Raw genomic sequence first — 27,025 nt, 5'->3', positions numbered from 1 at the left:
TGATTGTGAAGTTTGCAGCAATGCCTTCGAAGACTTTTTTGTGTTTTTTTTTTTTTTGAAGTACCTGCCATTTAGGGTCAGACTAAACAAGAAAGAAAACGATAAACCTCCAAAACTCAGTATGAAGTGGCTGATATTGTGGAAGGAAATAATAATGTTTCTCGTGGCATAGTCTTTTTTTTTTTGCATCACGTGCATTTGCAGCGTAGTATAAACTTGCTCTGGCGTGTGACTCTGTGTGTGTATCTGTGTGCGAAAGGGGAGAAAAAAAAATTAAACTATTAATACATTTAAAAGTGCTTCCGTGGGAAGAAACCGGCGATGATTGAACTGCAGATGGTCCTCTAGTTAACTCCAGGTCTCAGGAAAATAGGTACCCCTAAAATTTATGCTTGGGGGTGGGAGGGCAAGGAGAGTGGGGGAGGAGGTGTTATGATTTTTTTTTTTAAAGAAATGCAACCAAACCGACTTAGAGAAAAAAGGCCCCCCTCGTGTCTCCCCTTTTCCAGCCCCCCTTTTCTGCTTTCTTTGCTGAACTTGCAGTTCTCTCTGCCTCCCCCCCCCCTTTTTCTTCCCCAAAGGGAAGAGAGTTTGGTGGGGGAGAAGTCAGAGATCTCTGCCTGAAGTCTCTGCAGCTTGGAGGAGGGCTGGTGGTGGGAGGAAGAGTCCTGGTGGAGGAGGAAGAAGAAGAGGAGGAGGACCAAAAGGAGGAGGAGAAGGAAGAGGAGGAGGGGGAAGAGGGGAGGAGGTGATGGTGGTGATGGTGGTGGAGTGTGTTTTGTGAATGCAGTGATTAGAAATGAAGCCGGGGTCCGAGCTGTTATTGGAAGGACAGCCCCATCTCCCTGTCGGGCGGTAGGTACCTGCCCTGGCTTTGGGCCTCTTTGGGTCGTGGCTGATGGTGCAGCGCATTGTGGAAGCCGGGCCCTGGGACTCCAAGCTCCGGATCCACGCGGCTGGCTTTTTTCCCCCTTTCTTTCCTTGTTTTTTGGTTGTGTGTGTGTGTGTTTTTTCCCCCTCCGATCTCATTTCTGCTCCACCAAGAGGCATCTCCCTCCCCCCCTTTCCTCCCCTTCCCCCCCCCCCATCTGAAGAAACTAGCTACTTTGCCCAGGACCTGACTTTTCTTTTTCTTTCTTTCTTTTGAAAATCCTCCCCCAGATTAGGGATCTGTGCAAGGGCCGACTCCCCCACTCCAGCTTCAGCCCCATGAGCGAAATTTCGCTCTCGAAAGTCGCATCCTTGATTTTCTGGGAGCTACTTTGCAGGGAGAGAAGTGTGTGTTTGTGTGTGTGTGTAAGGGGGGGTGGGGAGGAGGTGTGTAATTGTGTGTGTGTGGGTGTGTAGAGGGGGACTGTTGTGTGTGCGGGGGGAAAGTTGGGATGGGATCGTTTGCTGAGTAGTTTCTCTTTTCTCTGAGATCCATTCATTCCTTGCTCTACCCTCCTGTTGCATAAATGATGCGCTGAGAGCAGCTTTTTCTCCAATTTTTTTTTTTGGATTTGGGTTTTGAGCGGATGTTACCAGTTTTGACCGTCTCATTGGACATGCAATATCGCTTATTTATTTTTTATTTTTTGCTACTGCTACCCTCTCCATCTTTTTTTTTAACCCCCCCCCCCTTCCCCCAGCTCTCCTCCCCCCCCTTTCATCCTCCCCCTCCCCAGTCTCCAAAAATCCGACTGTGTTTCCTCTAAGGATCGGGACTGGGTTTCTGATTGCGGTTATTTCCATGTTTCTAGGTTTGTGTGATTTTGCTAAAATGCATCACCAACAGCGAATGGCTGCCTTAGGGACGGACAAAGAGCTGAGTGATTTACTGGATTTCAGTGCGGTAAGAAAGAACGGTGGAAACTAACAACAGCTGTAAAAAAAAAAAAAGAAAAAAAAACCACTTCTAGCTATAGACAAACAAACTATAACCTGAAGTACCCGGGTAAATTTTAATCGGCTCAATCCATGGGAAATAGGCACTTTTTTTAACAAGATACTTTAACTATGTTTCTTGGGTGTGATGGAAGATGCTGGTTTTTCATAGTCCCAATTATATGCCCTGGAGGTCGAAAGAAAGAAAACAATGCTCCTCTTTTCCACCCACAAAAGAATTACCCCCATCTCCCCCAAAGAGCCCTTCCACCACCAAACCTAAGACATACCTGGTGACCGAAGTACTTTTTATGCTACTTTTCAGTCCATCCCAGTGGATTTTTTTTGGGGGGGGGAAATTGATATTGGAAGTAAATCCCTCTGTCTTCCCCCTTTAAGTTTTCCACTGATGTACCAACTGGACCTCCAGTCCTGGGTCCGTCTCTGGCATCTCTAAGATGGAGCTGTGGATCTTTATCCGAAATTACTTCTGAGTTCCCTTTAAAGTGTGCCCTACTCCTGAGACACAGAGGTGCACTTGTCGAGTTTTACCACCTTATCCCCATCCCTGTCCCACCTCACTGCCCCCTCCCCTAACCCAACCCTTAGGACGCCAGCATTGATTCATTTTTAATGACTGTGAGTTTGGTGTAAGATGCATTTGCAAAACAAAAGGGGGAAAAAAATGAAAATCAAAATGAACAGAGAAAACCCAAGCCACCTGGTCTAAAATAGGGCTACTTCTGGCTGTTCTGCTGCTGCTGCTGCTGCTCTTACTCAAGACCTTCCTTTGGAGAAATGGCTTTCGGAAGTTTGGCCAGGAAATGTAGCCTGAGGCAGCTTTGCAGCCCCCTCTTTGCTTGTTGCACTTTTTTTTTTTTTCCCATTTGTTTCCTCGCTTTTTGCAGGCTCTGACTCAGGGAAGGTGCGTATTATCCACTAGACACGTCGAAGAAGAGGGAAACCAATTAGGGTCGAAATAAATGCTGGAGAGAGAGAGAGAGGAGAGAGAGAGGAGAGAGAGAGAGACAGAGAGAGAGTGTCTTGCTTCAAATTGCTCTCATGTTCGAAACGAAATGAGAATTTAGTGCAGGTGGCCCTGCATTATTTTGATTTGGGTTCATATATGACCGACTAATCCTATACGGAGTGGAAATGGACATTGCCACCTTTATGGCCAAGGTTTTAAAAATAAAAACAAGCAACTTTTCTTTTCCTTTGTATCCAAAAATTCTAGGTTTTTTTTGGGGGGGAGGGGGAGACGGTGGTCTCCAAACCAGGATCTTGATAAAATTACGGGGGCTGTGGTTTTTGAAAACGTTAGTAATATTGTCTAGGAATCTATTGAACCTAATTAAGATTAAAGAAAGGGCCGGTGGGGGTGGGAGGTGGAGGGAGGAGAATAAGAATCTCGGTACCAGTTTTAGGCTTGAGTTGGACGGTGATGTTTCATATTAAATAAACCCTTTATATAGCCTCTGAGTAATTTGTAAAGAATGCGAAGGAACTTTTGGCTACCTCTGAACATTAAAAATGCCCTTTTTCCAGCAGTAATGTTTCTTTGTTTCTTTTAGATGTTTTCACCTCCTGTGAGCAGTGGGAAAAATGGACCAACTTCTTTGGCAAGTGGACATTTTACTGGCTCAAGTATGTACATTTTTTGCTTAGTGTTTTAGTTAAAATGCTCTTGGCTGTTTATCCACTTGTAATATATTGGTGAGTCTGTTAACTGCTCTGAAGCAGAATCTTTTAATTTTTTTCAAGAATGGTATGAATTTTTTCATTGTCCACCAGCTTGGTGGGTTTCCAGAAAATATCATCGTTTGCAAAATTTCATTTTATTTTACACTGGTGTGGTTAAGAAAAGAGGGAGAAATCCATCACTGGAACATAGAGTAGCTAATGATGAGAGAGAAAGAGAGAGAGAGAGAGTTCCTGATTAGGAGAATTGCAAGTTAAATAAAAATTGGAGTTCAAGTTAGGGGGTCTAATATTTTCATTAAAAAGAGGCATTTTCTGACACTGCTCTTTGATCGTCCACTGCCGTTAAAAAAAATCATAGTAATCCCTGTATAGGAAGGAGGACTTAATTCAGAAGATGAATGCTACCTGGTGAGACACAAACTGTACTGTCTTGTGTTCTCTGTGAAGGGTAAATTATTCTTTGAAAAATTAGTGTTCTTAAAGCTTTTTCCTTTTTTCTAATAGTTCTCCAGTGCTTTTCCTTCTACCTTTGGTGGTAGATTATGAACCACTTCTAAATTTCAGAAATAAAGATTCCCTGTTTGTGGAAAAAAGTCCAGAGAATTCACAAAGGAATCTGTGTACAATGATTGTAGGGCATCTAAAGAGGAGTTTGAAATGTGGGCATATTTCAGTGCTTGGGTGTACCTCGTATTAGGCATGAAAATGCGAAAATCAATTGAAATTTCTTTACTTCCATTGAGTTTAATTTTCAAAGACATTTTACATTGTTGCACGCTGTCCTTAGGTGAAGACACAGTCGTGTCTCCTACTGTTAAATGGCTACAATGTTTTAGCAATTGTGCATGACAGTACACTGTACGTACTGCCACTGCCATATACAGAACACTGCTTTAAATTTGAATAATAATGCCTCATCTTTTAGCTCTGAGATATCGATTAATGGAAATACCTGGTAGTCATTGAATATGATTTCACAGATTTTATTTCCACTTAGGGTTTGAGCAGGACCTGCTCTCTCCCTTTTGTCCCTTTTGTGAAACCCTTCTTAAGGAAAAAAAAAAAAGCACATGTATTTTTTCCAATTAGCTGTTTGTCTTAAAATGCAACTTTTTCAGTTAAGACTAAATGGATTTTGTAAAAATAGCATGCAGTATGTATGTGTAATATGAGATGAAATCTATGTTTCCAAACTCAAATTTCAAACACTTTCTTGATGATGTATAATTTTTAAGTTTAAAAACTAATGGTCAGCTTTATAGAGAATGAATGCTCTATTTTGACATTATTTTGAAGTATTTTTGAACAACATTTCCATATCTTTTAAATCACATTTTAAAATGTCATTTATCACGTCACCTTTAGCTGTGAGTTTTAGAAATAGAACTATTTTTTTTTCTTCTAGGCAACTTAGTGTTTCAGGCTTATACAGAGATTTTATGTCCCATAGTCATTTTTCAGATGGCTATACTAGTAAACAATTGTCTTCAATTTAAGTCTTGAAGTAGTTTATTGTCATAAATGTCCAGGGATGAACTATTTTGAAATGAATGCCTTCACCACTGCAGATATTGTTCAATATCTGTAAAAGTGATACTCTTTCTTAAACAAATATTGTAATGAGCTAAGAGGTGAACTAGTAACATGAAATTTCGATAGAATTGCAAGTATAAGTGGCTTTCCAGGTACTCACACTTTATTAACCTGGAAACAAGATGAAGATTGTAGGTTTTGATTAAATGCGTGAAAATGACACTGAGTGGTATTGGGCATAGGCAAAATCAATAGGAGAATGAACTGAAGGTTTTGAACCTTATGTTGAATAACTTACAGTTTTGGGGGAAGTATTGTATTGATGACTTCATTTTCCATATGGATAATATCACATTTCTCTGTGAATATACAATAATTTCTAAAATAACTTTGAGAAACATTCATGTATATGCCCTTTGTTTTGAAGACTGTTGTTTTGTGATTCGAAAACAAAAATCACTTGAAAAATGTAATGGTAATGTTTTATCATTGCTCTGTGTTGTACATTTATTATGTTATTATGCAGACCATAATACTATGGGGGTTTAGTGAAGAGAGCTCTGTCTACCCCTGCAACTACAAGAAAGATATACTTGAGTGTAATAAAAGTTATATTGGAAGAAAATGATTTACAGTTCCAGGCACAAAATGATAAAGGACTTTTTTTCATCAGTTCACTTAAAATATGGATAAACATTGAGCCCATCCCTTTGTTAATGGGGACACTGTTATATTTGACCAGGTATATGATTTCCTTTTCAAAAGGCCCTTTGACACTGCTTTTTAAGATGTTTCAAAGTATTGCAATTTATTAATTTGTGTGTATGGTGTGTGTGTGTGTGTGTGTGTGTGTGTGTGTGTGTATGTATGTGTTGGCTTGAAACTTAAGAGGAATGTCCTTTGCTTGGGGAACTTAACTGTAGTTTTCAAAATACTGGGACTTTTTCATGCCTAAAGTCACCTAATAGCTTTTTGGTCTTTGAACACATGATGCCCTATTGTGATTTGCAGTGTGTGAATGAAAATGAAGTAGTGCCATATTTCCTTTAATCTTTAAATTCACAAACATGGCTGCTGTTTCCACCTTAAGAAGTGGTGAGGCTGCAAGGGAGGAAGGAATGTAACCTGAGCTACAGCCCTGACATTCCCATGGAGCATTTTTCACATGAAAGGCTTTTGTCAACCCAGTAAAGGACCAGCAGTTTTTGTTTGATGTTTGCAGGTGTTCAGCAGAGAGCACTAAAACAATTCAGCCATGATGGTTCTGAGGCTCTATGACCTTAACAGGAGGAATTGGTATGCGCTGGAATAATTTTTGAGAAAACTTCTTAAACTCCTTTCCACCTATACGTTGACTTGAGAGAACGATTCGGTACCTGCTCAACCGTGTCTCATACTAGCTGGGATGGATATCGTGTATCCATTTGATTGAAACTTTGGTACATATATGAAGAGATGCCTCAGTAAAATTCATCCATATGTAAGTTCTGAGGAGATGAGAGGACTTGAGCTGTGATTCTTTACTTCAACCAAAATGGTTAGCAAGTGGTGACTTTACCTCGTATTGTGAAAGGAAAGGAAAGACAATCAGCTTTGGTAATCAGTTCCTAGAGTGGGATAGAATAGACTGCTGAAATTGTTGATACTAAAGAACTTGCTGGATTAGTCACTTGGTCACATCTGGTACATTTCAGCTTTCCAGCTATTTTATGATGGTTACCGAATGCCCGTCTCCTTCTTTCTCCTACCCCAGTTTTTTTTCCAGAAGTTAGGAGTGCTCTTATTCGCCCAAACTATTTAATTTTATCAAAATTTTTAGGCATCTGTTAAATATTGTCCACCATCTGAGTACTTGAATAATACAGAAGAGCAGGAAACAAGTTACAACCTTTGGATAGATTATTCTGTCATTTTTGTAGAGGGGAAAATCTTTCCATGTACAAGGATCAGTGAAAATAACTATCAGTTTGAAGAATTTAAAGGGTTATTCCCAGTGTACTGCTCATTACTAATTGGATTGAAAATTACTCAAAATTATGTAAGGAAATGCTATTAAGAACAGCTTTTTATTGCCAACACTTAAAATAGTGTAGCTGGATTAATTGTGAAAGCTTTACTTTTCAAATTATTTTTCCATCAGCTTAATATAAAGGACATTTGCACTTTTTAAGACAACTTATATTAAAATACTAAATACAGAATGTGAAATAGTTATGAAATAATTATTAGATTTTATTCAGAACTTGATCAGTGATTGCAGTTCCCATCCATGTTATTGGAAGCTTGCTTGTGCGCGCCAGTGGAGTAAAGATATTTTATACAGGGATTTGTACTTCTTGATGAGAAGAACCACTGCTTTTACAAACACAGCATTGCTGTTGTAGAGCAAGTTTCAAGTAAATTAATAATAATAGGTGAGAAACAGAAACTTTCTATCTTTTCTCTCTTCCTTTTCAGTCACCCATTCCCTACTCATCTTCCTCCTTGTTTTTTCTCTCCCCTCTCTATACCCATAAAGACCTTTTCCATTCAACAGTCTGCCCTTGTTGGAGTGCTTTATTTTACTTGATTATTATATTGTGTTTATTAATCTCACAGGTACATCTCATTGCTTTGATGTATTGTTGTCCCAAAATGATTTTATCCATTCATATTACAGCATTCGGAATCACTTACTTCCTACTTGGGCAGTTCCAGAATGTACTTAATAGTTCTTTATTACTCCTCAAACACTTAAGGACGTTTTTCTATAAATATATGCCACTTTATACTAGTGTTACTAGCGTTATACTAATCTCCTAAATTAGAATAAAACGTTCTTTTGAGCGAGTAGGTGATCATAAAATCTGGTATTTGATTTGGTTCAGAGTGTCTCAGTACAAAATTTTCATTTAAAAATGCCTAAATGCTATTCCTTTACCACTTCGACTTAGTTTGTATCACTTTGTATTATATTTCAATTTTAAAAATACATGTAAGGTGAGCAGCCATTTATTGTTGGAGACTGAAGTTTTAAAAATCAATAAAGATAATACCGATGTGCAGAATACAATTTCATTGCCAAGAAATGGTGAGGTGCACAGTTGAAACAAGTAGCTGAGTTTCTGGGTTGCAAAAGAATTGTGAACATAGAGGATAAGAATATTTGGATTATATTTAGCGTAAACTTTTGGTAGCAGTTACAAGCTAAAATACTTCTGAAATTTGCTAGTGGAGTGGGAGTACTCATAATTTTTGTTTTGATCTTGGGAATTATCTGCTAATCTGAAAACATTCAATTTTAGAGTATTGCCATTATATTACTCTATATAGAGACCTGAAGTATTCAAATTTGTGCCAAATTCAGTACTTAGATAATCCGGTAAATACGGTGCTTCAAAAGCAGCAATCATAGGGACCCAAGAATTGTTGAGTCTCAACTGCTGAACATTTTTGGCAACATCAGCAAATTATACTTCCCCTGTCATTGCAATCTGTAAATCATTTAAGTATCAGGTGAGTGGCTAAATCACATAAGCACAGACCCTAGAGCTGTGGAAAGAAAGTTTATGCTGTTGATTGCTTGAATCTCTCTTTAATGTTTAGAGTCACAGAGCAATGAAGACTACCATGCAAACGGTTTCATTTTGAGCTTAAAAATATTCCTTTTTTTCTTTCATCTGCTATGATGAACAAAGTAATTTTGTGAACTTTACACATAAAACATTTAATCCTAAATTTAACTACATTTTTTGCCGGGAAGTTTGTAAAATGGGCCTAGAATCTAACTCAAGTCCTGGAGGCCCCAGGCCTCTGTTTTCAAGGACTTAATATTATGATGCAGTTTAGATCTGTTCCCATAAGCCAAGGATAACAGATCCTCAGTTGCCTAATAAGGCAGAGCATGTGTCTTTGTGTGGTGCTCCGGTTTACAAGTCTTGAACCAAGATGTTCCCGACCAAACCTGTATGTATGGTGGATTTGTTAGATATATAAACAGGCACAAAGGGAAAGTCAAATCTGTCATAAAAGGTGCAGAATTTACTTGATTACAACATACCTGATTATTGTTATAGCCATTCTTTTGAGGTGAGTGGGAATCGGCTATTGTAAAAGACGATATTCCCCTATATTTTGCATGGCTACTTTTTAGCCTCGGTACTATTATTATTAGTATTACAAACATTCTTAAAATTGGCTACCAAAACTTCTCTTTTTCAAACTGTATATATATGAAATGTAATATATGTCCTAAACCCAAAAACCCAAACAGGACACGTGTTGAGAAAGTTATGCTTACTTCAGTTCCAAAGCCTCAATTGATCACCTTGTCAAGCCAACAGGTGTGTTTAAAAATCAGTTTATCTCGATGGATTTAAGGGTTCAAAAAGGTATTTTATTTAAAGGTTCAGTAATACCATTGTTCTAGTGAATGCTATTGTATTTTTATGCAACAATTCACATTTAATGAATAACTTTCTAGGCTGCCATTGGTGGTAATTACTATATACAGTTTATTAATTGAAATCTATTGTTGGTTGTCCCTTATATTGATCTGTTTTGCAAACAGCATTTCACACATGCTGCTGTATTTATTCAGCACATTTTAAGAAATGTGTTTTACTTATTTATGCCAGTATTTTCCTTAAAAATTTAGCTAAAATGCCTTAAATATTTAGGCATCACTTAGGTTAAGTTGTACATGGCATTTCATTTTTAGTTTACATATTCATTGCATTTATTTTCTGCCTCTAAAGTTATTTCTGACTTAGTTACTCAAATAGGATGTAGAACTAAGTAGGTGAAGGTCATTGGAAAGTAAAGTAAGTTTTTGGATAGACAGGAACCATTCCTTTGGTACCGACTTTGATGTTGTTGGAAAAAACCACAGCATTCATATGATCTTCTCTTTCTGAGATGATAAAAATTGGGATTGCAGTATTGATGTATCACAATGCAACTGCCCCATCTGCACATGTTCAATTCAGATAACGCATCTGACAACTGTTAAACTGTGTTGTGTTATCAAAAATAACAAAACGAGACCTATGATTGCCTATCAAGGCTGTAATTTAATCTTAAGGGTTTTGGTGGTGTTCATAAACAATTCAACTTTTTTTTGTACCTGATGACGTCAACAAAAGCTTGATTGAATTATGACCCTGAAGTATAGGAGCACCTGTTAGTGCCACTTCACTTAAAGGTCTTTCAGCATTTCCATTACAGACCTCTTTTTAGCCATTTTTAACCTGGCTTTGAACATTTGAGTTTGGCTAATGCTTGACATATACATTTTCAAGCTAGAAGAAATGGTTCAAGCACTCGTGGATTCCTTTTCAATCCAATGACTTGGGTATTAATAATTGTTACTATAATGTTTCACCTCATATGAAAGTTAAATGCTGAGCCATGCTCTTGCGTGTTTCCTGATTTGTACACAGTGGGCAAGGCCTTACAGCATGTCTGTACATATCTGTAATTTATCTATATTAACGTCTGTCTCTCCCTCTAGACTGATTGTGGGCAAGGGAATGTGTTATGTTGTACTCTCCCAAGTGCTTAGTACCGTGCTCTACACACAGTAAGTGCTCAATAAATATGATGGAAGGACTGACTGATATTACAGGACTTGTAGTAGCTAACTAATCAATTTACTGAAAGCTGGTTAGATGCTAATTTGGACCTACTCCATGTCTCCAGGTTGGATGTCTTCTGGAAAATTTAGTGGAAAAAAAAAGCCCACTTTCACCGGATATAGTCATATTATGAATTTTCTTAATTCCTGTAACTTAAAGACAGGACTTGAAAATTTCACCAGAGCACGGGACTAGGGAGTGACAGAGTCAGATTCTAGTCAACCTGGTCCATCACCCAAGGCAAGTCATGTAACACCTCTCTCTCTCCATATCTGTGAAATGAGGATGAGAGCTTTCTCTCCCTCATAAATTATGAGTCCTGAGTTGAACAGAAACTTGGTCCAATATGATTATCTTGCATTGACTCCCAGCACTTAGTATAGTATTTGAGTGCATAGTAATTACTAATAAATATCATTATTATTCTTAATATCTTGCACATTGCATATAGGGTAAGTCATAGTTTGTGGTAGGTTAGCTTCATTTTCATTTGATTTTCATTTGTTCTTTTAGCTAGGTGCCTGGAAGTGTAGTAAAAATTTGAAAAGGTTGGGCATTATTCACGTCGGTTGAATTCCTGGTAACAAGGAGCCCAGCGATACCCATTATTAAGCAACATGAACTTTTTCCGTGAAGCTAATGACCTTTGTTGACTGCCAAGGATAAAGTTTAACAGTGATTTTATAATATTTGGGTTGCTTTGCTTGAAAGAGGGGCCATTTTAATGTTTAATAACGTATGTAGTGAAATTTGATATTAAAATATCATTAGCTAGAAAACAAATTGTGATTTTTCAAAATGAATTCATTTGAGGTAAAACGTAGCTTTCCCAACCCAACGTCATTTATTGCAACGACAACACTTGCATTTGCATGAGAATAAAAAACTTCTTATTTTATTAGAATTGTGAATTACAAATGAACATTAGAAAACAAAGGCAATTGAACCACAACTCTATCTAGGAAAGTGTTTTAAATAATTGTCTAAAGTGTTCAGCACGTATAATGGGCCAAGCACTGTCCTGGGGTGGAGTATATGCAGCTTGGATACAGTCCCTCTTCTACCTGGGACTCACATTCTAACGGGCAGGAAGTTACTTTATGGTAAATTTGTGCTCAAGCTAATAATGATGATGGTATTTATTAAGCATTTACTATGTGCCAAGCACTGTTCTAAGTGCTGGGGGTCAATGCAAGGTTCTAGGTTGTCCCACTTGGGGTTCCCAGTCTTAATCCCCATTTTACAGATGCGGTAACTGAGGTACAGAGATGTTAAGTGCCTTGCCCAAAGTCACACCGGTGACAAGTGACAGAAGTGGGATTAGAACCCACGACCTCTGACTCCCAAGCCCGTGCTCTTTCCACTAAGCTATGCTGCTTCCCCGATATAGTGAAATAGTGCTTAAATTAATTAAACTCCCATACAATTCTAACACAAATGTACTAATTCCATTAGTGAGTATATTTTAATTTTAAAAGAAAGTGCTTCATTTAAAAGACATTTAGAAATTTTTATTTATATTGTTAGCGTTTGGTTTCCTACTTGTGATGAAATCAAAATTACATTCTTCCCACTTGAGATCAAGTTTTACAGAACCATAAAGTGCTATGGAAGTATGCCTGTTTTAGCTGTTTAGACAATCAAACAGTATTGAAATTGTGGTCTCGAATCTACTTGGGTTTTAGTTATATGTATTTCATAAATCAGCCCTGTAGCACTCTCCCGAGCCCCTAGTACAGTGCTCTGCATCCAGTAAGCGCCCAATAAATACCACTGATTGGTTGGTTGATTGATCTACTATGGAAGTACCAATATTCACTTTGCTTTGTGATAGATGATAAGGTCATTGACATTAAGAAGTCAAAGTCAGCATTGTATATTCTCTAGAGGAAGTGGTATACTTTGGGTTTCCTTACCAAAACAAGCAGCTGACTGTAGTGTGCATCTCAGAAAATGTGGGTTTATGTTGATCCCTTCCCATTTTATATTTTTGGTGGGTTGGTGACCCTTCTTTCCAACCAAGCCATCCATAAGTTGTATAGTGGGACCCCCAACCCTAGTTATGCAGTGAGGTCAGTTCCCAGTGATGGTATTGAGCCAAGGAGATCTCTCTTCTTTTACTAGTTCTGCTTTTCATTGGATGTTTCATTATGGATAAATCAGCATACCTCGGTATTCATATAATAATTCAATGTAAACCCCACCCTTCCTACTTCAAGAAGGACTTAAAAGCTCCTTGGAAAACAGATGTTATGTAAATTTAAAGCATTTTTTTTATTAACATTGCTAATGATATTATTGTGATGATACTTATTATCACTGTTCTGTATTGCAGTATAAAAACAGAATCCTAAACTTCATTGAGATTATTTGATAGTACACACTGCTATAGAAAATGATAGTACCCAAAGATATTATGGAGCCTTAACAAAGAATAATAAAAACATATTTTTCAGAAAATGTGGCAGCATGCCCAGATAAAACCCAAACACAATCCAACAGCCTTCTACTCTGTCTGAGAAAATATACAAATATCTCTAACCGAGCATTAGAGAGTAAAGTAAAGTTTTAATTTGTCCCTATCTACACAAAACTCTTTATTTGACAAATAGTTTATTCTATAATTTTTTTCTTTCCCTTTTAAATGATGTGGATTAGTGATTTTGAAAACCTCTGATTTCAATCCAGCTGATACCATTGGTTTAGGAAGTAAAACTGTAACGTAGACCAAATTTTAAAATGACCATCCAGATAGCACGTCAGTTTTTGAATGACAGAGAAAGCTGAATATTTTGTACATTATCATTTCTTAGCTCCTCCTTACAACTCTTCAAAGAAAGGGGTCCAATTAGTAATCACTACTTACTAATGGTTTATAGTGTGGTTAGCACTGTACTAAGCACCTGGGAAAGTACAGTTGAGTATGAAACATAGTCTTTGCCCTTAGGCAGTTCACAATCGATCTGTCTCCAGATGGAGATTTTTATGGGTTTCTAAGTCTCCTACTTAAACTGTGAACCCCACATGGGACCTGATTATCTTGTGTAACCCTCCTCACTTTGTACAGTACTCGACACATAATACGTGCTTAAGAAATACCACAATTAAGTAAAGATGTTCATTTTTGAATTTTGGCATTTCTAGGAAAGCATTTTAAGAGTGTGTCCTGTAACTAAATCCTATAAATGATGGAAAGACACAACAGAATATCAAACTAAAAGACAGTTGTGTACAGGGAACTGAATTTCGTCCATCCTGAAGGTTCTTTGTCATTCTTAATTGTAGAATTGATGATTTCCTAACTGTTTCAGGTTTTCTCTTCAGAATTCATTCATTCAATCGTATTTATTGAGCGCTTGCTATGTGCAGAGCACTGTACTAGGCGCTTGGAATGTACAAATCAGCAACAGATAGAGACAATCCCTGCCCAGCAACGGGCTCACAGTCTGAAGAGGGGAAGCAGACAACAAAACAAAACAGAATTACCTTTCAGTATTTCTAGATCTATTTGCTTGTGCTCTGGGATACCATTCTTCTTATCTTGGGGTACACTAATTTCCATCCTCAAGGACCATTTGCAGTTTTATCCCTATTGATTTCAGTTGTGTGATCTAGGCAGTTCTGTTCCTAATAGCCTTTTCTTCATAAGTAAACACTGTGAAAGTGTTAGGGAGAGAGTGGATGCCTGTCGTGGCATTGCTTTTACTGAAATGGGAATATGACTCAGTGGGTAACTATGGAACACAGAGTTAGAAATTCTAACCTGTGTTCCAACCTCAAATATGCCACTGATTTGCTGTACTGCTCAGTGTAATCCTTTCTGCCCTCCGTATCTGCTAGTATGAGTGAGGCTTAATAGCAGTTGTCTACGTCATGCAAAGATGAGGAGTTTATGAATCAAGATTGATGTGGCTTCTATTTTAAAATACTTTGCCCAGAATAATCAGTGGCTTGTGATATGAGCTTTGAGGGCAAATTCAACTCAGTTGCTTTTGCTGAACTTCCAATATCTTAGCATCAAGTTGTACCTGCATATCAAAACCAAGATTCTAGACAGAGGTGTCAGGCAAATGGTTTTAGTTTTTTCTGTGGGTACAGTGGAAAAGTAGGAATATGAGTACCCTATTCATTTCATGATTGATTACAATTGGATCCAATGGAGGATTCAGTCACCTCTTGAACTTATATATTTATTTTTTCCTATCCTTAGCATTTGTGTATAAATGCATAGTCAGTTGTATATTTTTTCGGGTTTCCCTGTAAATATTTTTGTGCCTCACTTCCCATTAAAATGTAAGCTTCTTGTGGGCAGGCAGCAATTATGTGAATCTCTCGTACTCTTCTAATTGCTTAGTACAGTGCACTGCACTCTGGGTACTCAAATATAGTGACTTGACAATCAATATTATGTTTATTAATCAGAGCTTGAAGTTGAATTCACTCTGTTTTGTTGATCAGTTATACCCTTGGTCAGTTATATCCACATGACATTGTAAGACTATAAACTAATACCTTTGCAGTCCGATTTTTGTGTGCCCTGCCTTGATCCAACCATATTTGCTGGTAATTAACATAATGTCATTTCCTCATTTTATGAAATAAGTTGCCTGAAAATGTGTTTTTAAATTTTTTTGGTTTTATTGCTGCTGTTGTTGTTTTGACAAATCATTCTGTCCACTAAATATGACTGAGAAAGAGGACTACCTAGTAGACTTTCATCAGGGAAGAATATTTAATCGAAAACCATTCTGCATTATTCAAGTTAGGCATTTAGTTAGCAGTATAAATTAGGCATTTGGTTTTAAAGTGAGTTAAACTGAGGATGTTTTCTAGTATTCTAGATTCTAGACAGAAGTGTCAGGTTCTAGATTCTCCACATGGTTTGGGAGTGAATCCTTTCCAGATAACTATTTCCAGATCATCTGGCCCAAGGAGGCTGTGAGGACCCTGGGGAACTGAGATGCTGCAAGAGTAAATTGTGCATCTCAAGAACACTCCAACTTGTTAGCTTCCCTCAGCACCATATTGCTTGTGGAGTTGGCCTTAGCTGGAAGAATGCTGGGGATTTGGGGCAAGCCTGATTAAAGGTGTGATTTCTTTCATGCCTCGGATTTCCATGGAACGATTGATGTTAGAATCTGCCGTCGAGAGTGCTAGATGAGCCTCGGTTCTGAGACTTCAGGATCCAGAACCTGTGAGAAGGAATTGATTATGGTTTGGGCAGCACCACTTGCATTCCCTCCTCCCTATCAGCCGTGATCTTGTTGGAACAATGGTGCACAAGTGTACCACCTTGCAAAGTGAAGTGTTGATGCTGTTCTTTAGCACCAGTGATCAGCAGGGAGGCAGCCCCCTTACTCGCTAGCCCCAGTGTCAGCCAGATATTTTTCAGGGTTCTTGCCGAATGTATCAGTCTCCCAGAAGCAACGTAGCGTAGTAGATAGAGCACGGGCCTGGGAGTCAAAGGACCTGAGTTCTAATTCCAGCTCTGCCATTTTTCTGTTGCGTGACCTTCTCTAAGTCTCTTAACGTCTCCCTGCCTCAGTGACCTCATCTGTAAAATGGGGAGTAGTGCTGTGAGCCCCCTCTTCAAAACCCTACTTAAAACTCACCTCCTCCAAGAGGCCTTCCCAGACTGAGCTCCTCTTCTCCCTCTACTCCCTCTACCGCCCCCCCCTTCACCTCTCCGCAGCTTAACCCTCTTTTCCCCCCATCTCCCTCTGCTCCTCCCCCTCTCCCTTCCCATCCCCTCAGCACTGTATTCGTCCGCTCAACTGTATATATTTTCATTACCCTATTTATTTTGTTAATGAAATGTACATCGCCTTGATTCTATTTAGTTGCCATTGTTTTTACGAGATGTTCTTCCCCTTGACACTATTGCCATTGTTCTTGTCTGTCCGTCTCCCCCGATTAGACTGTAAGCCCGTCAAACGGCAGGGACTGTCTCTATCTGTTGCCGACTTGTTCATTCCAAGCGCTTAGTACAGTGCTCTGCACATAGTAAGCGCTCAATAAATACTATTGAATGAATGAATGAACATGGACTGTATCCAATTCGATAAGCTTATTGTATCTACCTTAGCGCTTTATGCAGGGCCTGGCACGTAGTAAGCAATTAAGAAATACCAAAGGGGAAAAAAACCCCAAAACAAAATAGTGGTGGTTCTTCAATTAAAGAAGTTTTCCACTGGTAGCATAACCTCAGCAGGCAGACCTGGGACTAGAACCCAGTTCTCCTGATTTCTAGAGCTTACACCTTCTCCACTGGAAATGCTGGCTGCATTACTTCCCTTGTTGACAGGTGGGTGGGTGGCTCTAGCCATCCAGCAACCTGTTCCAGTGAACCAGCCAAGCCATAGTATTTATCCTCATCCAAACCACCCCTTTGAATGGTAAAGACGCTAGAAGGAAATGTATGGAACTCCTGTAACATAACTTCTCCATTCTCCATCACTTCTTCCCGGCTTAAGCCTTCATTTCCTCTTTCCCATTCCCTTCGGCATCATATTGCTCCCTTTATTCACCCTTCATTCAGCTCCACAGAATGTATGTACGTATTGATAATTTATTTACATTACTGTCTTCCGCTCTAGACGAAGAGCTTGCTGTGGGCAGGGAATGTATCTACCAACTCTGCTGTACTTTCCCAAGCACTTACTACAGTTCTCTATACACAGTAAGCACTCAGGAAATGCGATTGATTTCTGATCTCTTACATGGACAGTTTGGAGTATCCCATGCTATGGAATATTGGGAGAAGATTGAAGTCCTGCTGGACTTTGGAGTTACTTTCTCTATAAAGAGTCACACCAAGCCATTTGGTTAGGACAAGATGTTGAAAGATCTGACTTCTAAGTGATTGAAATTTGAAGATAACTAAAAATTTTCTCATATGTAACCGTGGAGTTGTCATAGTCAAATTATTATTTAACTACAGATTGCAAGTGACGATAGGGCGAACACGCATATGCACGGTGCTTAGTATTTAGTAGGAACTCAGTAATTGCTGTTGTTTGACAGAAAACATAGATCTCCAGATGTGCATGGGTAGGGGAGTTCTTTTTTAATCCAATTCCCCAAATAGTACTCCTGATAAGGATTTTCCTTGTTTGTTAGCATAAGCATTTCTCTTTGTTATAATATTTATTCACCTTAATGGAAATGTTTTCTTATTCTATATTTGAAGAAAAACTGTAAGCATGATGCTAATTTTTATGCCTCTTTACTCAGGCATTTCACTCTGAATTAGCCTTTAAAAACATTTGAAAATGTGCAAGTACTAGTAAAAATTGTTTGAAAAAACAGCCTTCTACCAGAGTCACTGAAAACATGTGTTTGCCCGTGGCATCATTTGCAATTGTCCACAGAGTTAAGCTTTTAAGTACTAAATTTCTTCAATTTCAACCACAATCGAAAACATTTATTAAGATTTGTGTGTTGGAGTACAGACTCACATTACTTTGTTGTATTGTCTTGATTCCAAATTATATATTGCTTCATGGTGACCACCAGCATGTAAACTGTTAATCAAAATTTAGCTCAGAAAAACTTAGAAAAACAAAATATACTCACACCGATATTTTTAAACACTTTCACCTGCCTTCCAAGGGGCTCTAGTCCTTTGCTATACTTCCAGCAGAGAAGTCCTAGGAAGAGTATTATGTCCAGGGAAGTATGACCCAGTCTCTCATGATTTTTTTTTAATGAAGTTATTTGTTAAGCACTGTACTTTGTACTGACATAGTTAACAAGCTAATCAGGTTGGAAATAGTCCATGTCCCACGTGGGGTTCACGGTCTTACTCCTCACTTTACTGATGAAGTAACTGAGTCACGGGGAAGTAAAATGACTAGCCCAAGGTAACACAGCAAATAAGTGGTGGAGCTAGGGTTAGAAAAAAAATTGAGGGGGTATCCCTCCAACCATGGTGGACTTGAAAACACTTAGAATAAGGTTTTACAGAATACAAAATAAGTTGATTTGGCATCGGCTGATTGAGACCTATAGAATGAAACATTAGAGAAGTTGCGTGGCTTAGAGGATAGAGCACGGGCCTGGGAGTCAGAAGAACATGGGTTCTAATCTTGGCTCTGTCGCGTGTCTGCAGTGTGACCTTGGGCAAGTTACTTCACTTCTCTGGGCTTCTGTTACCACATCTGTAAAATGGGGATTGCGATTGTGAGTCCCATATTGGGCTGGGACTGTGTCCAACCTTATTACCTTGTATCTATCCCAGCACTTAGAACAGTGCTTGGCACATAGTAAGTGCTTAACAAGTACAATAATAATAATAATCCATAAAATCATTATTATTGGGCATTTGATTCACACAAGTGACTGCTTCTCAAAACTGCACGACTTCTTCATGCAGCTACTGAACCCAGGAACTAAACTGCTTCTGTCTCTATAACCCTGTCTCCTTTCTCCTCCAGGAGAAGGTATTTCAGCAGTTTCTTCTAAACTTGAGTGGTCTTCCAAAAGCTCACCCTTCCTCTTAAGCAACTTCTCCAGTGTGAGAATGGGCAAGGTCATTTCTAGTCATGTGTTTTGGTAGGAAGAGGGCAGGCTAGCTCCTGGATTACAGTGCTGTATATGAAAAAGGGGATGGGAGGAAACTCTGAAGGGAGCAAAAATCCTGGCGATGTGGAGATTGAAGCCAAGGAGAGGTTGGAAATCCCCCGGAGGGCATACTTCAGGGACTTTCCCTTCTTCCCTTCTGCAGCACTAGGGTCTGCCATGAAATTCATCACTCACACATATAAGAAGACTATTTTGTAACTAATTTTATAGAATTGGGGCACAAATAAATAAAATGGAAATGAATATAATTTTTTTTAAATGCCCTGGCTACATTTGTTCCCCCACCTTAAATCCTCACAAATGTATATTTGCCATGTATGTAAACGATAGTCCTGCATTCCCTCCCTGAAGGTCTTACAAATTCATTCAACAGTATTTATTGAGTGGCTTACTATGTACAGAGCACTGTACTAAGCTCTTGAAATGTATAATTCGTCAACAAATAGAGACCATCCCTGCCCAATAACAAGCCCACAGGCTGAACGGAGGAGACAGACAGCAAAGCAAAACTGAACAAAACAAGACAACATCATCAAGATAAAATCATGGAGATATAAACCTCATTAACAAAATAAATAGGGTAATAAATAATATATACAAATAAGCACAATGCTGAGAGGAGGGAAAGGGGGAGGAGCAGAAGGTGGGGTGGGAGGGGAGGGGGAGCAGAGGGAAATTGGGGGCTCAGTCAGGGAAGGCCTCATGGAGGAGGTGAGCTCTCAGTAGGGCTTTGAAGAGGGGAAGAGAGTTAGTTTGGCGGAGGTGAGGAGGGAGGGCATTCCACATCAGTGGTAGATTGTTGGCCAGGGATCGATGACAAATGTCAGCTATATTGAAAGTACGGAGAAAATAATCTTTGCTAGTGCAGAATACTTTTTAGTGTCACTCCCTTTTTCTTCAACTATTATTCGTTTTGGTGGAGATATTTTTTGGAGTTGAGCTAACTTTGTTTTCTCTTTTGTTAGAAACAAAACCTAAAGATTTCTAAATATCCTAAAGATTCATGTATGTTTTGTGCTTCCAAACTCAAGTACGTTTTTACTTCAGTGTTGTTTGTACTGTATTCCACCCAGAATTACCTTCAACATCCATCCCCGATACTAGTGTGAAATATGCTTAGATTAAATATCTTTTAACTCTAGAAAAGCGATATCTTCATATAAAATTCACCTTATTAAATTTTTTGAGCAAGTTTGTTGCTTTCATGCTGAGGGTGTATTGTCACATATGGAAATTATTCTCTTTGAAAGAGGATTGATTTATATAATCATGCATCATTACATTGTCCTCTAGAAACTGAGCAAACCATTTTTCTACATTTAACAACTCTCTCTTTCTTTTGAGCCATTGCAGTGTATCACAACTCTATCAAGAGGAAAGTACAGGTAATCCACAGAAAATTGGATTTATTTTCCAAAATGGGAGTTAATTTAGCTTTCATACAAGTAAAGGATGTGAATTGACTTAATTCACTGGACTTCTAGGATACAGGCCTGCCTGTGCCGATCATGACGTGAGCCGTAGCATGCGATTAATCCATTAATCATTGTATCGGCCAGGATTCATACAATTCAGATCTTCTGAAACTTGTGCTTTTGGTAGAGCACTTTTAGGATTTAGGGAACATTTTTGCAATAATGTGCATCTTCTATCTAGAGCACAGTATGAGGTAAAAACATGGTTGTGTGGTTGTTTCTCATGTTGTTTTCCTTAATTTGGGGCTTGTCTAGGAAATAACAGCCACTTCTTAGGGGAACTGAGCATACAGTACTTCTTATCGATCTATCTATCTATCCATCTATCTTTCTAGTTGTTCAGGTGCTTCAGTTGGTGAAATTTACCTGAGTCCATTTGTCATTAAAAAGGAAGACTCAGGGGCTAACCATACCATGTGTCAAACATGTTTGTTGTTCTCTTTGTTGTTTGCTTCTTTGTGCTTGGTTGTAGTGTGCCAAGTTGGCTTATCCTGACAATTAATTCTCATTTTTCATCTGAGATGCAACGTTGTCTGAGGCTTTGGTTTTCTAGATCCTTAAAATGTTTTTTCTGCCTTCCATACCTTTGGTTTCCTAGTTTCAGCTCACCATATAACACTTGTTTGGCTGTCCTATTAGAGTCATTCATTCGTCTCAGGTGTCCCACCCAGCGTATCTGTGTGGAGGTGAGCATAGTTTCAGTGCTAAGGGACAGATTTCCTTCCAGAAGTTAAATGCTTGTGATTCTGTTTTACCACGTTTTGTTGGTATAAATGACTCGGAGGGAGCTCCTCACGGAGTACGTAGGATATGGCACCTGTTTGGAGTTGGATTCTCTCAGCCATGGCTCCATAGGCCGGACCACACTATATTGCTCTGTAGGCCCTTAATTTGGTCTAGAGTAATCCCACAGTGCCGCCCCACTTTGACAGTCCCAAAATTTATGCTGACCTTCTTGGAATGGTTTTCTATCGTTGCACTGTTTGTTGGTCACTGTGCTTCCTATGAAATAGAATTCTGTCATTGTGTTTAGCTCTGTGTTATGAATTTCTGTTCTGGGCTGACCCTCCCCCGTGCTGGCCGAGGAGTTGCTTGTGAGCCTGTAGTGCCTGGTTGATTCGCCGAAGTGGTTTACAGACAGTTGCTAGTTTTGGGTTTGGGGCTCCTCAGGGCAGCCCTCTGCATACAGCAATTCTTGAATTGCAAGGAGTAAGATGATCTCCCAATTTGTTGAATTGGAAGAGCTTCCTACTAGGTGCAGAAGTGTATTCCAACACCTTCAACCAGGTCCCTTATTGCACCTTTCAGCAGAGGGCATAGAATAAAATTGGAACAGGACTAGGCCAGCTATACTGCCCTTCTTTACCCCAGGTAGGACACCGTCAGTTATGCCATGAAGTAGTCTCCGAGTGTTTACCAATACAGGGTATTTAGTGAGTACTTACTCTGTGCAGAGCACTGTACTAAACAAATGGGAGAGAACTACAATATACTTGGCAGACATGTTCCCTTCCCCCAAAGAAGTTAAAGTTTAGGTGAAGAATGTACAGTCTAGAAGCGTGGCTCAGTGGAAAGAGCCTGGGCTTGGGAGTCAGAAGTCATGGGTTCTAATCCCGGCTCTGCCACTTGGCAGCTGTGTGACTGTGGGCAAGTCACTTCACTTCTCTGTGCCTCAGTTACCTCATCTGTAAAATGGGGATTAACTGTGAGCCTCATGTGGGACAACCTGATGACCCTGTATCTACCCCAGCATTTAGAACAGTGCTCTGCACATAGTAAGCACTTAATAAATACCAACATTTTAAAGGGCAGCCAAATTTTCTGAGTAATTTCCAGAAGCCCGATCTACTGAGGATATCAAATGTTTTTGTACGGTCTATGAAAACTTTGTAGAGGCTCTGGGTCTTATATCTGCACTTTTCCTGTGACTTATGGGCAGCAAAGATCATGTCTCCTCTTCCATGTTGTGGTCAGAAGTCACACTGGGATTCCAGGGGTGATCGGTCAGCAACATTCTTTATAGAAACTGATCTGGGAGCACTCTGCCTAGGATCCTGCTGGCCATAGAGAGTAATTTGATGCCTTGATAATTACCTCAATCTAACTGTTCATCTTTTGGAAAAATGGAAATGTTATAAACTCGTTGTGGGCAGGGAACTCTGTGGCACTGTACTCTCCCAAGTGCTTAGTACAGTGCTCTGCACGCAGCAAACTCTGGGTAAATAATAGCGTCGCTGATGATGGCGGTCATATGTTTGCAATGCTGTAGCATTTCTTCCCTGAGGAAGAGCTTGAGTAAGTGCTTAAGTGCTTGGGAATTTCAGCAGGTATGCCACTGGGTCTGGGGACTTTTCCATTTTCCAAAGGTCTTACTGGGGTAGTGACTTCCCTATTAGCTGGGACAAGTGCCATGTCTTTGCATGTTGGAAGATTTTGTAGATTTTTCATGGGGCCTCCTCTTTAAAAGCAGAAAGCACGTTAAGGAAAACATTGAAGTGTTCTTGCTAACTTTTCAGTTTTCCCTCCTTGTCTGGGGTGAGGCTGAAGGTTTTAGTGTTGTTAGGGTACCCAGTAATTGATGTGTTTGGAGTTCTAGCCTAATTTTGCCTCTCTTGAAAACTGATTAGAAACAGGTCTTCAGAACTGAAAGGTGTTCTTTTCACTGGGCCACTGTCTGTCTTTGCTTAACCTCAGTTATGACCTTTTTCTGATGTTATTCAACTCTATACAGTATATCTTTTGGGGCCTTGGTTTATTCTTTTCCCTTCACTTCCTTTACCTTTCCTTTGAACTAAACATTTTAGTGACACTGCAATCTATCTCTTCTGTCTCTTTTTCTTGAGCAAGCCCTCCCATCGACTTCTCTTTGGCACTATCTTTGACCCTGACTTTTCTTTCTAGTTCATTAAAGGAAAGCTGAAACTCTGCCAAATTCACACAAAATGGGCATATCCTCTGTTTAGGCCAGTACTTTTTCTTGTGGCGGATTCTCAAATTTAATATATGTAAATGAAGACTACCCCCTTTCAATTTGCCATGTTACTACCAGTGGTCTATTATCAGGAACGAGTAAAGACATATGATATTGTAAGAGCCTAATTAGTGCACCATTAGAATATACATTTGTGGATTATTCACGTGTGTTCATGCACCCATCTTGGCAGTTATTTTAGGTCCCAAATCAAGATGGGGGTGTTTTTATTACATCATTTTTTTGCTGGTTTTAACTGAATATGTACTTTGTGCCAAGCACCATACTAAGCACTTAGGAGAGTGTAACAGAGCTAAAACATGATCCCTGCCCAGCAGAGAGGAATTTTTGCAAATCAGACTTGGGAAAAATTTGGGTGCCCATAGTTGACTAGGTAGGCAGAAATGTGCTTGAATTTGTCCTGTCAGCCCACTGCTTTTAGCTCAGGAACTGCTGTCTTTTTAATTTGAAGCCAAGCCAGTCCAGAGGAAAAGCCCAGAGGAAGTGGGAGAAGCTCATTCTGGCTCTGTGATACTAATCTAAAATAGCTGGAATTCTACAACTTGTACTGCAGTTGCTCTTTGCTCTCTCACCTCTTAGGCATCAAATCTAGAAATCTGTGCCCATCTTGGTTTTCCTTTGCCCCATAAAAAGCAGAGGTCTGCCTAGTCGGGGCCTGGTGAAGCCCTCTTTGGACCTGGGACTGATGGATTTTTGTGCCTGCCTCACGTGACGTGTGCTGTCGTTACATTCAAGCACTTAGTACAGTGTTCTTCACACACTGAGCACTCAGTACGTACTATTGATTGATTACTTCATACTGCAAATGACAACCCTGGAACCAACTTCGTAGCTTAACTGATCGGATTTTGGCAAAAAGCTCCTCCCATCCTCATATAGACTACTTTGCACCACTTGCCTAGTCCTACAGGGACCGATTGCCTTCGTGAATGTCCTGGGCATTGCTCCCAGTAGGCCTGTTTCCTTGTGCATCTGTGGATTCTCTCTCTTCCCTTCCCAACCAAATGAAGTTGAGCGGGGTTGACTGAGGCTACAGCCCTCTCCCGCTTAAGTGGAGGGTTTGGCTCTGGGAAACTGAGGCCATGGCTCCCGCTTAGCACTCATACACTGTCCCCACTGGCAGGCCGTAACCGAGGGGAGAGGAGAGAGTTTCACTGGGGGAAGGGGACTGAAGGGCAGCTTGAGGGTAGCCGGTGGCGTGGGTGGAGTCAAACAGTGGCATCACCTCGCAGAGTGAGAGTCATGGGGGTTGTTCGGGGGGGTAGGAAGCCTTAAGTTGAGGGCTTCAGGGTATCAGACCCACAGGTCCCTGTGATTAGCTGGCTTTGTGCCGAAGATAGTAGTGGAGGGACTCTAAAGGGGTAACGTGATGACTGTAGAAAAGGCTCAGAGCACCAGAGGCAGATGGCAGCCCGTGAACCATGGCCAAATAGTGGTGGGCAAGACAGAATGCCACACAAGCCAGAAGTCGCCAATGCACTATCTAGAATGAATCCCAATTTGTGTCAAGATCTTGTTCAAAGTGACCCTTTTCGGGGGGGCGGCAGGGGGTATCCTACAAGGGATAGAATTGCTGACATATTACTGATCTGTACATATATCAATGTATATATATTTAATATACAAAAATATAAAAATATCTCACCATTTTTATTTTAGTTCAGTAAGCATGTTGATGTGCTATCTCATACAGTGCATCTTCCATTTATTATTTGTATCCCTAAGTATAGCTTTATTGAGAAAGGGAGCATATACCAGAACCTATATTTAGGAACCACAGACTCAAGTAATTGAGTGTAGTGAATTAGGGCCGTTCAATGTAACCTCAGGGAAATTGCTGAGAACAACTCAAGGAGAAATCATATTTTTCCCAACAATAATAGTTAGGACCACAAATTTCAGAGCCTTTAATAATGTATATTTTACAACCAGGAAAACCAATTAACCTCTGAAGGTAATGTATAAAAATATACTTCTATAAATGCATATGTAGGTCATATAAATAATTGAGTAGCGGCATGGCTCAGTGGAAGGAGCTCCGGCTTGGGAGTCAGAGGTCATGGGTCTTAATTCCGGCTCCGCCACTTGTCAGCTGTGTGACCTTGGGCAAGTCACTTCACTTCTCTGTGACTCAGTTCCCTCATCTGTAAAATGGGGATTGAGACTGTGAGCCCCACGTGGGACAACCTGATTGCCTTGGATTTACCTGAGATTTTAGAACAGTCCTCTGCACATAGTAAGCGCTTAATAAATACCAACAGTATCATTATTAATAATGAACTGTAAATTAGAAAATACACTGAGAATATTTATTAGATTTAGCTTTATTCTAATGATAGCCTATGGTTTAGATACCTATCACTTGTCATAAATGTCGAGATCCAAAAATATTTAGCAAATATAGGAGTGTCATACTACTGAGAAAAACATTTGACACTATTGTTTATTTGTGAGATACTATCTTTCAGAAGCCCTAAAGAAAATCCTTAATTTACCTTGCCTAATTGTTTGTGTGAGTTCCTATTAAATACATATAATTTCATTCTTGACTCTTAATTACCTCCAGTTTCATCTCGATGTACCCCCAAGGAAATTCATTCCCTTAGTGTGAGTGACTTCTTCATAATGATATAAATTCTGGCACTCCCGTATGTTAAATTGCTGAAAGTTCAGTGTCCGGATTGATTTCAAGAAAGTTAGTCTTTACTTATGTACCTTCGAGCGTGTGACTATATACACTAAGAATTTCAGTATTCTCTAGTGATGTTGGATGCTTTTCCATCTTCTATGATCAAATAGAATTATAAACCCTAGCATGTTCAATTTAGAGAACGTGTAGTGTATAGTTCATATGGCTACTTATCTAAAACTGTTGAAATTTTTAATTATAACAACAGATCTTTCATATGTGTAGATTCGCATAAATGCATGATTCTCACAAATGTTTAGGGTCATATAAGTTTGCATTTTTAATATGCCTGGTCAGCATATTAATCTGATTATGTAATACCCATAAAACACAAATACTTTTTGGGGTCGTATGAACAAACTAAATATTTATTTGGTTGAATTATTCTTCTCTGATGTTCTTAGTCTCCTTTATTCATGACCCTGGATTGTTCCAAATTTTTAGTGTAAGGAATAATGGTGTTGAGAAGTTAACTAATGAATACTATTATACACTTTTATTACAGCTTCTAATATTCAGTTGGGAAATTTTCCTTGTTAAAAGACACTGACAAGGCCAGTTGGCCTAA

At 39.3% G+C, this 27,025-nt stretch overlaps 1 protein-coding gene across 6 annotated transcripts in view; it reads left to right on the top strand.

The window, feature by feature from the left end:
• TCF4 (transcription factor 4) overlaps window positions 1-27,025 on the top strand; it is a 413,931-nt gene that overhangs the window by 1,016 nt on the left and 385,890 nt on the right. For 4 of the 6 annotated variants that reach the window (XM_029059030.2, XM_029059033.2, XM_029059027.2 and 1 more), the window contains exons 2-3: window positions 1,743-1,834; window positions 3,441-3,513. In XM_029059030.2, coding sequence (XP_028914863.1) covers window positions 1,763-1,834; window positions 3,441-3,513 — 145 coding nt within the window. In that variant the 5' untranslated portion in view covers window positions 1,743-1,762. Of the gene's footprint in view, window positions 1-769; window positions 856-1,742; window positions 1,835-3,440; window positions 3,514-27,025 lie in introns of those variants that run through there. The other 2 variants (XM_029059028.2, XM_016226204.3) reach the window with 2 other exon arrangements.

This window comes from Ornithorhynchus anatinus, chromosome 3 (genome assembly GCF_004115215.2).
Source record: "Ornithorhynchus anatinus isolate Pmale09 chromosome 3, mOrnAna1.pri.v4, whole genome shotgun sequence".
Classification (NCBI taxonomy): Eukaryota; Metazoa; Chordata; class Mammalia; order Monotremata; family Ornithorhynchidae; genus Ornithorhynchus; species Ornithorhynchus anatinus.
Note: the sequence above shows the minus strand (reverse complement) of the source record. Positions and strands in the feature narration are given on the sequence as shown.